Genomic DNA, 16,278 nt, shown 5'->3' with positions numbered 1-16,278 from the left:
GTGGGTATGCTGCATTGTGCTGTCCTCATTTCGTAAAAGTGGTTCAGCATTTTTTAAGTCCTCTTGAATTTGGCATGGTTGGTTCTAGCGTCAACTTGGAGATATTTAACTGTGGGCACAAACCTCCAGTGCATAACATGATTAGTATTGGGGAGGTGGTGTACCTTTTAGAAGTGTTGATATGTTAATCTCGACATTTCTGTGTCTCTGTCTGACAACCACCATACACAGACCTATAGTTAAACAGTGTTTCACTGAAATGAAAGGCAGAGGAGGAATGATTTCTCTCACTTTAGCCACCGGCATAAATCCCCAGCCATCCTACTCCCAAGAATTGCCTCCTTAAACTGCCATTCCTTTAAATACTTTATCGAAGCTCATCTTTCTTATCAAGCTGTTCATCTCTTCCTGCAAACATATCACTTTCCAGCCCCGTAGTGTGTTCCACATAAAAATACAAGTTGGTATGTGATAAATGTACATCACAAATACTCTTGTATTAACAGTGATTGCATTACAATGCAACCCTTCGTGCGTGGAAAGCTCTGGGATATCCTCAGACATGTACATTCCTAATATTCAAGTCTTTCTTTTTCCCTTCCTTCCTTTTGTTGTCGTTCTTTCTTTCTTGCTTCCTTTATCCCTTTCTTCCTTCCTTCCTTTATTTTCTCCTTTATATCTTCCTTCCTTCTGTCATTCCATGCTTCTCTTTCTTTCTTTCTTTCTTTTTTGCTTACTTTCTTCCGTCATGTTTCTATCTTAATATTCCATGTTTTGGTTTATTTTTCTGTGTTTTAAGATAGTACCAGACAGTGGCAACACGATACAACACTTTTCACTGTATTTTGTAACAAGATACACACAGCAATAAATAAATCAAATTAAATTTTGTTTTCTTTCTTTTGCCAGATTTCTGTGGTTCAGTTCAGTGATGATGCAAAAGCTGAGTTCAAGTTGGACACTTACAGAGATAAAGGAATGGTTCTTTCTGCTCTTCAAATGATCCATTACAAAGGTGGAAACACAAAAACAGGTACAGAGAAGTTATCCTATTGGAAGAAAGGATGTAACTGCATTTGAAGCAGTTCAGAGGTTTACCAGATTAATGCATGGAATGAATGGGTTATCTTATGAAGAGAAACTGTACAGTCTAGACTTGTATCCTTTGGAATTTAGAGGAGCAAGAATTAGCTTTATTGAAACATAAATGATTTTGAGGGGCCAATGTGGAAAGGATGTTTTCTCTTGTGAGAACATCTAGAGTTAGGGGTCACTGTTCAAAACAAAGAGGTCACCCATTTAAGATGAGGAGAAATGTTTTCCCACATAGACCCATGAGTTTTTTAAGAAATGAAGGCGCCACATTCTTACCAGACCATAGTGCTGCTCTTTCATTAGAGAGGCACAACTAGTGGTCGTTTAACCTGAGGGTCACCTCATGGTAACCTCAGCGGGTGTGGGAATTGAACCACTGCTGTTAGTGTCACGCTGAATTACCATTCAACCATACAGCCAACTGAGCTGAGCAATGCCCTGTGGCATTGCAGGAAGTGAATGCAACCATAAAACCCTTTGAGTCATTCAGTTGTTGTGAAAAATGTGGTATAAACACAATTTTGTTTTTATATTCATTAGTTGTGATGGGCTTTGGTATGTCCTAAGACTAATATGCTTTGAAAGGCCAAGTCATTTCTCTGCGCGAGTAACTGTTTTGAAGTGGAAATTTCGTGTCACATCTCACAGAGTCAGCGAGAGCAAAGCCGAACTGCATCTCGTACTCCTAATCATCATCCAGTGACTCCTGCGAGAATGTGCAATATTGTGTGTGTGTGTGTGTGTGTGTGTGTGTGTGTGTGTGTGTACAATAACCCTCATAAATCTTGAATGGTTACTGGAACGCTGTCTTCAGTTATATAGTTAATCTTCTTGAGGTTGTAAACATCTTTGAACTGAAAACATTGTTGAGGCAATTTTACTTTCAGTTCTAATTTGGAGTTATTATTGCCTGATTTATTTTCCCCCCTCGGCTAATTTGGCAGCATTTGTCCAAGTTTCATGTCTAGTGTTAGAACGCATGATGTTACACATTAAATAATCAGCAGCCACAATTTATTTATTGCCTGCATGGTAACGGCATTGTCAGTATCTGCCAATACGAGGTTTGGCAAGTGTCTCCATCATCTTTCTGTCATCCACAACTGTGATCTCATCCTGCCTACTTGGCAACACCAGCTCAAGCTCCATTTTTCTTCTCTTCCCCAATTCCCACTAATTGACAATAAATACCTTCTCCAAGTTATCCCTTCTAGCATCAGTCCAATATTTTAGCTATGATTTGGAGTACTCTTAACTGCTTTTTGCTTTGGCCCGAGCTAACCACTCAGTTCGCAGCCATCTAGAGATGGACAGTAAATGCTGGTTCAACCAGTAATGCCCACACGTCATTCATGAAAAAGTAATCCAGGCACTCTGGCTACTGCGTTGGAAAAGTGGATTCAAATCCCATCGTAGCTGGTGGAATTTAAACTCAACAAATTAAATCTGGAATGCTTGAAATCAGTAATGGTAACCTTAGAGCTGTCTTCAATTGTTGTACAAGCCCATCTGTACATCGTTGTCATTCAGGGAATGAACTCTGCCATCTTTGCCTGTATTTCCAGACCCACAACAATGTGGTTGACTTGTAACAGCCCTCTTCAGTGGCCTACAAAACCGGGCAATGATGGATGGGCAACAAATACTAGTCTTGCCAGTGATGCCCACATCCCATAAAAGGCTGAATTAACTGGAGAGCAGAAGCATTGCAGAACTTTGGGAAATGGGTCCAAAGTGATCTGCTCCTCCCTAAGCATCGTACATTCATGGAAACATCGAAAATACAAGCAGGAGGAGACTATTCAACACTTTGAGCCTCCTCTGCCATTCATTATGATTGTGCCTGACCATGCAACTCAATTGCTTATTCTTGCTTTTCCCCATATCCTTTGACACCTTTAGACCCAAATACCATATTCAACTCCTTCTTGAAATCATTCAATTTTTGAGGCTCAATTGCTTTCTGTGGCTGTGAATTCCACAGGCTCACCACTCTGGGTGAAGAAATTTCTCGTCATCTCAGTCCTTGAATGGTTTGCCCTGTATCCTTAGACTGTGACCCCAGTATTTTGAACTCCCCTGTCATGGGAAATTCCTTCGTGCATCTTCTATGTCTCGCCCTAGAACATAGAACATAGGACACTATAGCACAGTACAGGCCCTTCGGCCCTCGATGTTGCACCGACCTGTGAAACCAAACTGAAGCCCATCTAACCTACACTATTCCATTATTAACCATATGTTTATCCAATGACCATTTAAATGCCCTTAAACTTGGTGAGTCTACTACTGTTGCAGGCAGGGCATTCCATGCCCTTACGACTCTCTGAGTAAAGAACCTACCTCTGACTTCTGTCCTTATCTATCACCCCTCAGTTTAAAGCTATGTCCACTCATGCTAGCCATCTCCATCTGAAGAAAAAGGCTGTCACTGACCACCCTGTCTAATCCTCTGATCATCTTGTATGTCTCTATTAGGTCACCTCTTAACCTACTTCTCTCTAACGAAAACAGCCTCAAGTCCCTCAGCCTTTCCTCATAAGATCTTACCTCCATACCAGGCAGTATCCTGGTAAATCTCCTCTGCATCCTTTCTAGTGCTTCCACATCCTTCCTATAATGCGACGACCAGAACTGTACACAATTCTCCAAGTGTGGCCGCACCAGAGTTTTGTACAGCTGCAACATGGCCTCATGGCTCCTAAACTCAATCCCTCGACCAATGAAACCTAACAAAATGTACACCTTCTTAACAACCCTATCAACCTGGGTGGCAACTTCCAAGGATCTATGTACGTGGACACCGTGATCTGTCTGCTCATCCACGCTACTAAAAATCTTACCATTAGCCCTGTACTTTGCCTTCCGGTTACTCCTACCAAAGTGCATCACCTCACACTTGTCTGCATTAAACTCCATTTGCTACCTCTCAGCCCATCTCTGCAGCTTATCTATGTCCCTCTGAAACCTGCAACATCCTTCCGCGCTATCCACAACTCCACCGACTTTAGTGTCATCTGCCCTGTTAGAATTTTATATATTTCTACTCTTCATTCTTCTATGAAATCACCAAATGTGCTGCCAATCCCAAATCTGTTTAGTTTGTATTTGAATGGATTAATAATAATACTAACCATAGCCATCTTTTTCATGGATGGAAAGTGAATTTACTGAAATAATGTTATTTTAGATTAATTCTCTAATAACTCAGAAAACACAACTGTAAAAGAGCATTGTTTATTGTGAACACCAAAATAGAGCTACTACTCATGGCATACAGCATGACTAGTCCCAGCCTGGCACCTTATTTTTCTTTCTATCTTGTAGTGCTTTGAAACACAACTAAGTGGCTTTTCTCCCACCGCCAAATCATTTCTGGTATCTTTTTCCTCGTATCACCCAGCAGCACTGAAACAGAGATAATGGGAACTGCAGATGCTGGAGATTCCAAGATAATAAAATGTGAGGCTGGATGAACACAGCAGGCCCAGCAGCATCCCAGGAGCATAAAAGCCGACGCCTCGGGCCTAGACCCTTCATCAGAACACCTGTGTTTTCAACTGGGGCCTGCTTTGCTTTGTTCATAGAGTTTATTTTTCTAATCAACCCATTCAGAGATATTACTGCACACCTCCAGAGCAGGTGGAGTGTGAACCCAGGCCTCTCAGTCCGAGGGTAGGGACACTACCACTGTGTCAAAAGAAGGCCTTTTCTTTTAAAACGTATGTTTCTTATGAATCTGCCCAGAGATGTTACTGCATACCCCTGGAGTAGGTAGGACATGATCTTGGGTCTCCCGTTGCAAGACAGGGATGCTACCACTGCGCCACAAGAGGGCCCTCGGGATCTGCTTTACAAAGGTCTCTGGTGATGAGTTCAAGCGCGGCAGGCCATTGCCTGTTACCAAGGGAACTCATGCTCAGTGAACTCCATAGGGAGATTAATTAGGAACTCCCCATGGGCCTCGTAAGGTCGTCACAAGTTCAGAGTTTGCCACACTAATCTTCCCCCTGGTGAAAGCAGATTCAATGATAAGTTTTATAGAATTAGAAAGCAATCAGATAAATACAAAGAAGACAATTTTGCATGGCTATGGTGAAAATGCGACAAAATCAAATGATTGAACAATTCTTCGCTGTAGAATTGCCATAGACACAATGGATAAACTAGTGACTTCTAAAAACTGAGTGTAATTCATTGCCTCTGTATCTTATGCCTTTCTTTACTAATCTGAGGACCCTATTTTGTTTTAACAGCCCTCTCAGATTGTTCCAGCATCTTCCACTCTATTTGAACATACGCCCCTCCGGGTCTCCCATTTCCTGCAGTCCCATGAGATTTGTGCCATTGATCTCATGTCACACTCAAATAAAGTTAGTCAGCTGCATGTTACCACAGGGACAAGTTCCCTTCGCTTCCCTTTGCAGATGACATAAACTTTTCAATCCCGAGGAACTCCCTCCTTATAGGTCAACTGTAGAGGCTCTCATGAGATCTGAGTGATATTTGTCAGTGCTTCAGCTCACATATCCTGTCCTTGGCTGGGTGAGTCACCCACATGTTATGTCTGGACATTTGTGTTACAGACTTGAAAACTGAGACCCCTGAGGTTCAACTCCCAACGGGATTTGAGATCAGTTTCCACAAGCAGTGTGTGCAGAATTTTCACCCTCGGATCATGAGGCTCATTAAAGAGACAGCAATGTCCTGCTAAGAAAAATACTCATATTGGCTTTTACTACTGAAAGAAGATAGTGGTTGAGATTAATATTCATTAAACCAGGGGCACCTTCACATACATTTACATGGGGCAAATGCTGAAATTGATGACAAGGCTCTTTAAACTCTCTTCCTCTGCAAAAGAAATGATAAGATTTGTCAAATTTTATATTCTTGACAGTGGCTTTCCTTTGAAATAAACAACCTGGAGTAGATAAATCCAATTTTCGGCTTTTCCAAGAGATTCATTATGGGCCCAGACGTTCAGTAGCATGGAAGAAATCTGATGGTCTTCACTTCCATCTGATGTTTCTGTCAGAGAGCTCTGCTACATTAAGGCAAATACTAGGCGATCTCATAAATGTAGAGTTAGAGATGTTTCCACTCATTGTAGATGTTGTGATTTTGGGGGTTGACTGGCTACACTCTAAAACTCGGACCTTAACTTGAAGGCAGTCACTGAAAAATCTAATGGAAAATTCAAGAGAAACATCTTAACCCAAAGATTGGTGAAAACATATGAGAAAGATAAGAAAAAAACATTCAAACAATCTTCAGACAGATGTGCCATGTGAATAATCCATACTAGCCTTTTCCGTAGGTCCCCAGTATTACATAGGAACTCTATGATTCGCCCCTCATGATTCTATAAGCCTCTGCAATGTCAGCCCTCAGCTTCTGCCATTCTGAGGAACATGGCCCCAGCTTATTCAGCCCCTTGCTATAGCTGAAACACTCCAACCCTGCCAACATCTTTGCAAATCTTTTATGATCCCTTTCAAGTTTCACAACATTCTTATATTGTATGACTCTATAACTCACCAACATTACTTTGAGTCTGATTATTACGATGCTTCTGCTGGAAGTTGCGTTTGAAAATGCAACTGTCACTGATTGACTGAGGGATAATCACTGAGCAAAACCCTATCCTGCCTGACCCCCCTACAAAACAGTGTCATGGGCACCCTTATGCCCACCGGAGAGGGCAAACAGTGTTTCAGAGATAGTAGGAACTGCAGATGCTGGAGAACCTGAGATAACAAGGTGTAGAGCCGGATGAACACAGCAGGCCAAGCAGCGTTGGTGGCTGGGGATGGGGTCATGATCAATGGGGTGGTAGGAGGAGGTGTCAGAGAGCTGGCGCCAGGCCTCTGTGATTTAGAGATAAGTGCGCCATACTACAACTGCGCCTCCCTTATCCATGGGTTTTACGGTGAGGTTAGGTTTGGAGCAGAGGGAGCGGAAGGCTGCACATTCCATGGGGGAGAAGTTGGAGTGGGTGAGAGGGGTGGAGAGGCTGAGGTGATTGATGTCTCGACAGCTGTTGAAGATGAAGAGGTTGAGGGAGGGTAGGAAACCTTGTGGTTAGTGTTCGGGGGGTGGAGTTATTAGCAAGGGGGGCGGTAGGAGGAGGTGTCAGAGACCTGGCATCTGGCCTCCACGATGTAGAGATCAGTGCCTGCTGTGTTCATCCAGCTCTATGCCTTGTTATCTCTAGGGCATACAGTGTTTCAGTTTATGTTTCATCTGTAGGCAGCTGCTCTGGCAGTACAGCGCTCACTCAATTGTGAGTGCCAACCTGGATTTTTGTGTCTGAGTCTGTAAAGCGAGGGTTGAAGCCCATGACCTTCTGACTCCAACGCAAAAATATTGACCACTGACAATGGAAAAAACATCTCCTCACTGGCAAATATTGTGGCTCTTAGCATATATCTGCTTCAGCCTCAATCCTGCCACTTGGAGTGAAGGGAAAAATCTTCTCAGCGCCAAATCTCTTCCTCTTCACTTTCATTATTAAGAGCAAAGTATATTTCAACTATATGTAATTAATCACCCATCAACTTTCCTCGAACAACAAACAATGGGATCTACCTCAGCCATGTTTGTACTCAGTTTTGCTTGATGTTAAACAGTGTAAAGTATAAAATGATTTCTGTTTGTTCACAATCTGGTCTGTCACATTTTAATTGCCAAAAGTGACACAGAAAGATAATTTACCGGTGATTTAAATCAACCTTGGTTTTTGTATTCCAGGTCGAGCTCTCAAGTTTCTCCGTGACCACGTCTTCGTTCATCAAAACGGCATGAGAAGGTCTGTGCCCAAGGTTCTTGTTGCAGTCACTGATGGACGTTCACAGGATGAGGTTAAGAAACCTGCACTTTTGTTACAAGAAGCTGGTAAGTGTTCTGAAGAATGGCTGTGCCAGACAGTGATCTTTTCTGACCATTAGGTCACAGTACTAGGTATCCTTTTGTGTTGTTCATTCAATCCTCAGTCTTTTGCTTAATCTGAATCCTTCAGTTTAACTGAGAGGTACTTTCTGTTGTAAGATAACTCCTCACTGCAGCTAATGGATTTCCAACCACCCAGCTGTTTTGGTTGTGAGAGACGTATCAACTGGAGCTGATTGGCTTCGTCTGGGAGAGGAAAATCACCTGGTCTTCCCACAAAGAGATATATTTTAAGATATACTTATTGCATGATAGCAGTTATATACAAGACACGTTAATGTGACAGATGTAGTGACAGAGATTAGTTGAAGATATTAGGTCTCACTTTTTCCAAGTCCTAAATTGTTCTTCCACCAAATTCATTTGATACCATCATAGTGGGTGATCTTTAAAGTACTCCTCATCACTAACCCTCACAGACACTTACACCCTTATACAGCACTTCCTTTTTCTTCCATTATCAATGTGCCCATTAATTGTTCTGAATTGATTGATTACAAACCTTATCGAGTTTTTTGAGGATGTGACGAGAAAAGTTGATGAGGGTCGAGCTGTGGATGTGGTGTATATGGACTTCAGTAAGGCATTTGATAAGGTTCCCCATGGTAGGCTCATTCAGAAGGTCAGGAGGAATGGGATACAGGGGAACTTAGCTGCTTGGATACAGAATTGGCTGGCCAACAGAAGACAGCGAGTGGTAGTAGAAGGAAAATATTCTGCCTGGAAGTCAGTGGTGAGTGGGGTTCCACAGGGCTCTGTCCTTGGGCCTCTACTGTTTGTAATTTTTATTAATGACTTGGATGAGGGGATTGAAGGATGGGTCAGCAAGTTTGCAGACGACACAAAGGTTGGAGGTGTCGTTGACAGTGTAGAGGGCTGTTGTAGGCTGCAGCGGGACATTGACAGGATGCAGAGATGGGCTGAGAGGTGGCAGATGGAGTTCAACCTGGATAAGTGCGAGATGATGCATTTTGGAAGGTCGAATTTGAAAGCTGAGTATAGGATTAAGGATAGGATTCTTGGCAGCGTGGAGGAACAGAGGGATCTTGGTGTGCAGATACATAGATCCCTTAAAATGGCCACCCAAGTGGATAGGGTTGTTAAGAAAGCATATGGTGTTTTGGCTTTCATTAACAGGGGGATTGAGTTTAAGAGTCGTGAGATCTTGTTGCAGCTCTATAAAACTTTGGTTAGACCGCACTTGGAATACTGCGTCCAGTTCTGGGCGCCCTATTATATGAAAGATGTGGATGCTTTGGAGAGGGTTCAGAGGAGGTTTACCAGGATGCTGCCTGGACTGGAGGGCTTATCTTATGAAGAGAGGTTGACTGAGCTCGGTCTCTTTTCATTGGAGAAAAGGAGGAGGAGAGGGGACCTAATTGAGGTATATAAGATAATGAGAGGCATAGATAGAGTTGATAGCCAGAGACTATTTCCCAGGGCAGAAGTGGCTAGCACGAGGGGTCATAGTTTTAAGCTGGTTGGTGGAAAGTATAGAGGGGATGTCAGAGGCAGGTTCTTTACGCAGAGAGTTGTGAGAGCATGGAATGCGTTGCCTGCAGCAGTTGTGGAAGCAAGGTAATTGGGGTCATTTAAGAGACTGCTGGACATGTATATGGTCACAGAAATTTGAGGGTGCATACATGAGGATCAATGGTCGGCACAACATTGTGGGCTGAAGGGCCTGTTCTGTGCTGTACTGTTCTATGTTCTATGTTCTATGTTCTAAAAGTGATGCAGTAAACGCTTACACTTCTGTGCCAAAAGCATTGTTTTATAACTGAGCATTCCATGCAGTAAGGATGTGCAAAGAACCAAAAATAGTTCGTTGAATAATTAGTGAAAAGGTAAAGTTACCATGGTTCTACTGGGCCATAAAGATAAAGTCGTCACAGTCTTACCAGACCATAGGGCTGCTCTCTCATTAGAGAGAGCTGACTGGTGGTTGTTTAACCTGAGGGCCACCATACCCCAGGTGAGGGGAGCTGTTGAGAGAGTGGGACCTTCATGGTAACCTCAGTTTGCACAGGAATAGAATCCACTCTGTTGGCTTCACTATGCAATGCACACTAGCTAACCAGCTAACTGAGCTAAACAACCCCCAAAAAAAATGACATCGCCATAGTCCCAAAGTAACATAGGCTTGCTTTCTCTCAATAGAGAGATACAGCTGGTGGTGGTTTGATTAGAACAGTGACAATGGTTGCTTTGGGTTTGGAGTCAGATATAGTCCAGACCAGGTAAGGACTGCAGATCTCCTTTCCAAAAGGATGTTAGTGATCTAGAGAGAATTTTACAACAATTGGTGGTGTTACATTCTCACTGTGAGATTACCTTTGAATTCTAGAATCTTTTTTTGAAATTTGGAAGCTGCTATTGTGGGATGTAAACTGAAGTCATCATTAACCTGGGCCTGTATATTCCTAGTCCAATGACATTATTACAATGCCCTACCACTCTCAATGTGAAGTCACAACTGAGAGAATGTGTATTTACTTAAGCTATTACCTGTCTCAGCCATTCATCTCATTGTTGTTCATATGAATCAGAAAGTGTACTATGTCTCATAGATTGAAGAACAAAACATTTTGAGCAAGGATACAAACTGATATGAGTGGCATGAGCTAGATTTAATCCTCCCAGCCCAGAAATCATGCAGAGAGTATCTGAGATTAAAATATTGATTGCTCACAAATTATGGTGTGTGTTAAATTGGGAGTGAGGGTTGAGGAAAAGGAGAAAATTAGCAGGCCTAGGTATTATGGTCAAGATAAAACCTCCTTGAACTATATTAGGAAGGTAGACTAGACCTTAACTTTTTCTTATTTTAAAGACAAGATTCAAGAAATGCATTCCATCGCAATTCAATTGATAAAACCACCAGAATTGAAGCAAAATGCACTTTATTCATGCACTGCAGTTAAAATACAACAAAAGAAAGAATTGGAATAAATTTATCCTATTTGAAAAGTTAACAGAATAGTAGATCATTTAACCACTAAACAGTAACTGTTCCAATATAGTAACATCCCATAAAACACACCACTGGCAAAGGCAAATTCAGTAAAATAGATTCCGTCACTTGCAATTCTCCAGTCCAGGAGGAAAAACATCAAGAGAAAACTCTTGGTGAAAAGAGAGAGAGGAGCACAAAGAGATGTACTGCAGCTTCCAATCCCAAATTCATGACCCCAGCGACTGAAAAACTAAAAGTAAAAATCCTGGTTCTGTCGGAGCTTGACCCTATCCATTCAGGCTGTTTCTATTGTTCCAACTTTAAAAAAAAAGGCTTCACAAGCTGTTTACTTTAATGGATCCAAGGATCCATCTCTGCACTTCTGCCTGAACTCTCTTCAAAATAAATCCAGGACAAAATAAACCTCTTCAAGCCATAGTATTATCACATAAATATTTGGAAACAGAACAGAACATTGTATACTGTAGAAATAGACCATCCGATTAATAATTTGTTAAATAAATTTTATACTTACATGTGATTTGAAGAGTTGCTATTTAATGCTGAACTCATGCTTTGGCAAATGTGTGAGCAATTAGGAGACATTTTGTTGCCCATTTTTTAACATTCCTTATTTGTGTTTGTGACCTTTATATGTTAATATTCTCCTTTCTGCTTTAGTGCCATGGAGTCTAATTATTGTCAGGTTCTGGATATGGGAACATGCTCGTACTTGCCTTATATCAGCTGGCGACCAAGCCCCACCCCACTGTAATTGTCCTAGATTCTGGTCCAAAGTGTCATTGTTTCTGCTCAGGATAACAGGCGAAATGGATTTTCACATTGGCTACATCTCGATATTATAAAAGCATTTTAGTTTAACATGAATCCTGGAGATCTAGCCTAGTCATAGATGACTGATGAAATCATATCGTCAGCATAGCCTCATCTCGTTGCATGGAGCTCACAATGAAACTGATGTGACTTTTTTAACCAAGCAATCAGGATAGAAAAGTTTGAAAAACACAGTGACTAATTTGAGATGAGGCAAATGATGAATGTCTTATGATTTGAGAAAAGCATGTGGTTTCGGCTCCCAAACATCACCTCTTGTCTGAGCTTGTTGTGGACTAATTGATAGATTTCTGTAATTAGTCAAATACTCTTATTCAAAAAGACAAGTCAAGTTGCCATAGTCTTACCAGAATATAGTGCTGATGTCTTCTTGGACAGAGACGACTGGTGGTGATTTAATCTGAAGGCCACCACACCTCAGATGAGGGGAGAGGCTGAGAAGGAGGTAACATTCACCAGTGTGGGGATTGAACCCATACTGTTGGCATCATACTACTTTACAAACTGGCCAACCAGCTAACTGAGCTAAACCAACCCTCACCACTGCTCTTATTAAGTAACTTGTAACTCCCAAGAAATGCAGTGGAGGACTTGATGAACCGTTGTTCATTTTGGTTGTTGCCTGGCAGTTCCTAAGTTGCTGTCAACAGTCCAACAATAGATCCTGGCAATCTCTGAATCTGAACAATGTTGCTTTTTCCTTCCTCGCAGGTTACAGTGTGTTTGTTGTGGGGGTGGCTGATGTTGATATCACAGAGCTGAAGAACATTGGCAGCAAACCCAGTGAAAGGCATCTCTTCATTGTGGACGATTTTGATGCTTTTGCAAAGATTCAGGATGAGCTTATCACCTTCCTCTGTGAAACAGCTACTTCCAGTGAGTACTTTCCATCCATTGCAATAATTGCCTTTCCCGCTCCCTCAGTATCAACAGAACAGCCATAGCGTTCATTGGCATTCCATGGAAAACCAGATTGAAGCATACGTAAGAATTCCTAGAAATAACCATATTGAGATGGTCCACCAATTAATGTAGGCAATTGACAGATGTAGCAAAGGGCCGCTTGCACTAGTAAGACCATTCCTCCAGTTGGATTAGTGCCAGAATGAAAATCATCAGTAGTGGACAGTGCAAGGGAGCACAATATTTGCTGTTAACCAGCTCAGTTCTGTTAGAAACATGTCTTTGTCTATGAGTATGAATGGAAAGCATACCCAACACATCTCTTATTCTGTTTCAACGAGGCCACCTTGCCTGCTTACTGGAGTCATCTGTCACTAGAGAGAAAGTCTTAAGACATTTTTGTATTGACTCTGTAATTAGAAAAAAATCTTCGTGAAATTTCTTGCATTGTCTCTTGAAATTTGTTTGAATGTCTGCTCCTAAGCAAAAAATGACAGTGCTTCCTTGTTGCTGTAATCATAGACTTGCAGCTAGTTATGCGTTAGAGTGAAAAGATTAATGACAACCAGCATTTACATCATTTTTTTATGTAGCTGGTTGTTTCTTGGTGGTTTGTATTGGCCCACATCTTCGATTATTTTTAATCTACCCCCTTCTCCTTAAGTGAACATTATTGACTGTTCTGAGGAAGGGTCAAAGGAACTGGAATGGTTTTTCCTTCACTGATGCTGCCAGGCCTGCTGAGCTTTTCCAGCAACTTTGTTTTTGTATTGACTGTTGGCAAGCTGTTTGGCCACTGGCAATATTTTAGCTAAAACCAATCTGATTTTCCCTTGGAGTTTTAAATCAAGAGCAACGTTAAGTCCTACACACACACACACACACACACACACACACAGAGACACACACATAGACATACACATAGACATACACATAGACACACTCAGACAGATGGACCGAATGGATTCTATTTATGCACCATCAATGTTATCGCTAATGATTGAGAGTAAATCTCTAGAAAATCAACCCTGCCACTTAAACAAAAACAGAGCTGGATGGAAAAGCTCAGCAGGTCTGGCAACACCTGTGAAGGATAAAACAGAGTTAGCGTTTTGGGTTTGAAGACCCTTCCTCAGAACCTTCCTCCTGGCACTCGAAGGTCCCCTTTCTTCACGTGATGAATACAAGACAGCTGATCGGGAGATTTGCTGGTATAGTTAGTAGAAGTGTTCTTTTGAAAAATGCGTGTTAATATTTCTTTTCTCTCATGTCACAGCTTGCCCATTAATTTACCTCAACGGATTCACTACCCCAGGTAAGGCATTAATTGACTGTTCTTTTTCTGCATCTTTCATTATCACACTCTTGATTGAAGTTAAGAGTGATGTGATCCAGTACTGCAATGGAATGTTCATTGTGATTTATATTATTTGGATAAATGGTTGGTTTATATTTTAGAAATTATGACCTTTCATTTCAAGCTGTTTTTACGCTGCACATGCACGATTAGTTAGCACTGTCTCCATTGTATTTCTACTCTTCTTTCTAAACTGTCGCTCCTTACATGTGCCTGTGTTCTCCTCTCTCATCTTTTAACTGTTTCACCCCTCACCTCTCTTAACATCTCACCAATCTCTTCCCTTCTCACTGCTCTACACCATTGCCCTTCTCACATGTCTCCACTTCTGAACACTAGCTCATCTTTACCTGTATCTCTCTCTTTACTCCATCTCATGATCTATTTCTGTCACCGAGTGTTACACTTTTTGGCCTGTTAGTTGGTTTCTTAACAAGGATTTATTCACAAAGTTGCTTGCAACTGCTTTCGATATAACATGAGATATCATTGGGCCATCCAAAGAGGAGATGATGACGATCTGGTTGATTTTAAACAGAATTCTGATAAAGTTGTAAAAATCAGCAGAAGCAATTCTATGGAAATGTCTGGCAGGAGATGTGTCACTCTCCTACCAGGGAATAAAGTATGAGAATCTTCTGGAATCATCAGGTCATTGAGTTTTCGACACAATATGAATTAAGTGGTTGTTTTATACAATTCCAAATACAGTAAAAATGCCTAATAGATTACCATATGTTTCCCTATTCTGAAGGTTACAGAATGCTGGAATCATTTAATCTGACAGAGAAGGATGCTGCATCAGTTCCAGGAGTCTCAATGGGACCAGGAACTTTCAATGGCTATACGTCTTACACCCTTCATAAAGATGCACACCTCCTTCAACCTACCATGTAAGTCCAGGTGCCACCATATCACATCAGCATATCATCTAAGTGTAACACTTCAGTGCAGTAACAAGGGAGTGCAGCACGGCTAGAGCCATTTTTCAGGTGAGACGTTAAATGGGAGGCCTCTCATGCAAAATTACAACCCTCCCGCATTACCATTTTTGAAGAAGAATACGGAATTTTTCAATTGTACCCCAGCCAACCGACATCAGTACACAAAGGATAATCTGGTTTCTTTCACATTGTTGGTTTTGGGACCTTCTGCTTAAATTGTCTGCCACCTTTCTGACATCCCTACAGGATGGAAATAGGCCATTCAGCCCAACAAGTCACACTAACTCTCTGAAGAGTATCCCACCCAGACCCATCCCCCTACCATATCCCTGCATTTTCAATGGCTAATATATCTAACCTCCACATCCCTGATAATTCAGCATGGCCAATCGAACTCACTCGTTCATCTTTGGACTGTGAGATGAAACTGGAGCACCTGGCAGAAACCCATGCAGACACAGGGCCAACATGCAAACCCCACACAGACAGTTGCCTGAGGGTGAAATCGAACCTGGGGTCCCTGGTATTGTGAGGTAGCAGGGCTAACCTCTGAGCAACCGTGCCATCACTGTGGCCTAATCCCAGGATGCCAGCTTTCATGACTCAGGTGGGAGAGGATAGGGAGGAGGGAGTCTTACATGCCTGGGTAGCCAGAGAGGAGGGGCAGTGCAGCAACGTCAGGTGCTTACGTCGGGATGGCTCCCAGTAAGAGCCCACTTGCATCTACTTGGTACCAGTTTCTGTCATTAGACACATTGTTTCAGCCAATGAGGAATTACTTCTCCGAGGCTGCAGGCAGCATTCTCACATCAGGCTCTTCCTAGTCCAAATTTAGTTTGAGACAATTTCCCTAATGTTGAGAGTCTGATGGAAGTACTCCAACTGGTTCTCCCAACACTCCTTCCATTCCCATCCCCCAGCCATCATGCCAGCTCTGGTTGTCTCCAATAAATCAAAGCATGTAATTCACTCCAAAACAACAGGTTACAGTGCCTCAACAGACCACTTTTATGACTTAAGTTAATAAGAACCAGAGCTTTCACAAGAGGATGAGTTACACAATCCGGAATACATCACCTGAAAGGACAGGGGAACCAGACTTAATAGTAATTTATAAAAGGGAATCAGTTGAAAAAGAAACATCTACAAAGACTTAACACTCTGTTTGGACTCCTTCTGTTCTTCGAGTCTCTGACAATCAGTGGAATTGAAGCTTA

General features: G+C 41.9%; 1 protein-coding gene across 4 annotated transcripts in view; it reads left to right on the top strand.

Annotated features, from left to right (window-relative positions):
• The window catches only part of LOC125454703 (collagen alpha-1(XII) chain), a 266,793-nt gene that overhangs the window by 168,336 nt on the left and 82,179 nt on the right, over nt 1-16,278 (top strand). For all 4 annotated transcript variants that reach the window (XM_048535772.2, XM_048535773.2, XM_048535777.2 and 1 more), the window contains 5 exons: nt 910-1,033; nt 7,849-7,992; nt 12,569-12,733; nt 14,037-14,075; nt 14,872-15,010. In XM_048535772.2, coding sequence (XP_048391729.1) covers nt 910-1,033; nt 7,849-7,992; nt 12,569-12,733; nt 14,037-14,075; nt 14,872-15,010 — 611 coding nt within the window. The remainder of the gene's footprint in view (nt 1-909; nt 1,034-7,848; nt 7,993-12,568; nt 12,734-14,036; nt 14,076-14,871; nt 15,011-16,278) is intronic.

The sequence above is a fragment of the Stegostoma tigrinum genome, chromosome 9 (assembly GCF_030684315.1).
Source record: "Stegostoma tigrinum isolate sSteTig4 chromosome 9, sSteTig4.hap1, whole genome shotgun sequence".
NCBI classification, from domain to species: Eukaryota; Metazoa; Chordata; class Chondrichthyes; order Orectolobiformes; family Stegostomatidae; genus Stegostoma; species Stegostoma tigrinum.
This window is presented reverse-complemented; position numbering and strand designations above follow the sequence as displayed.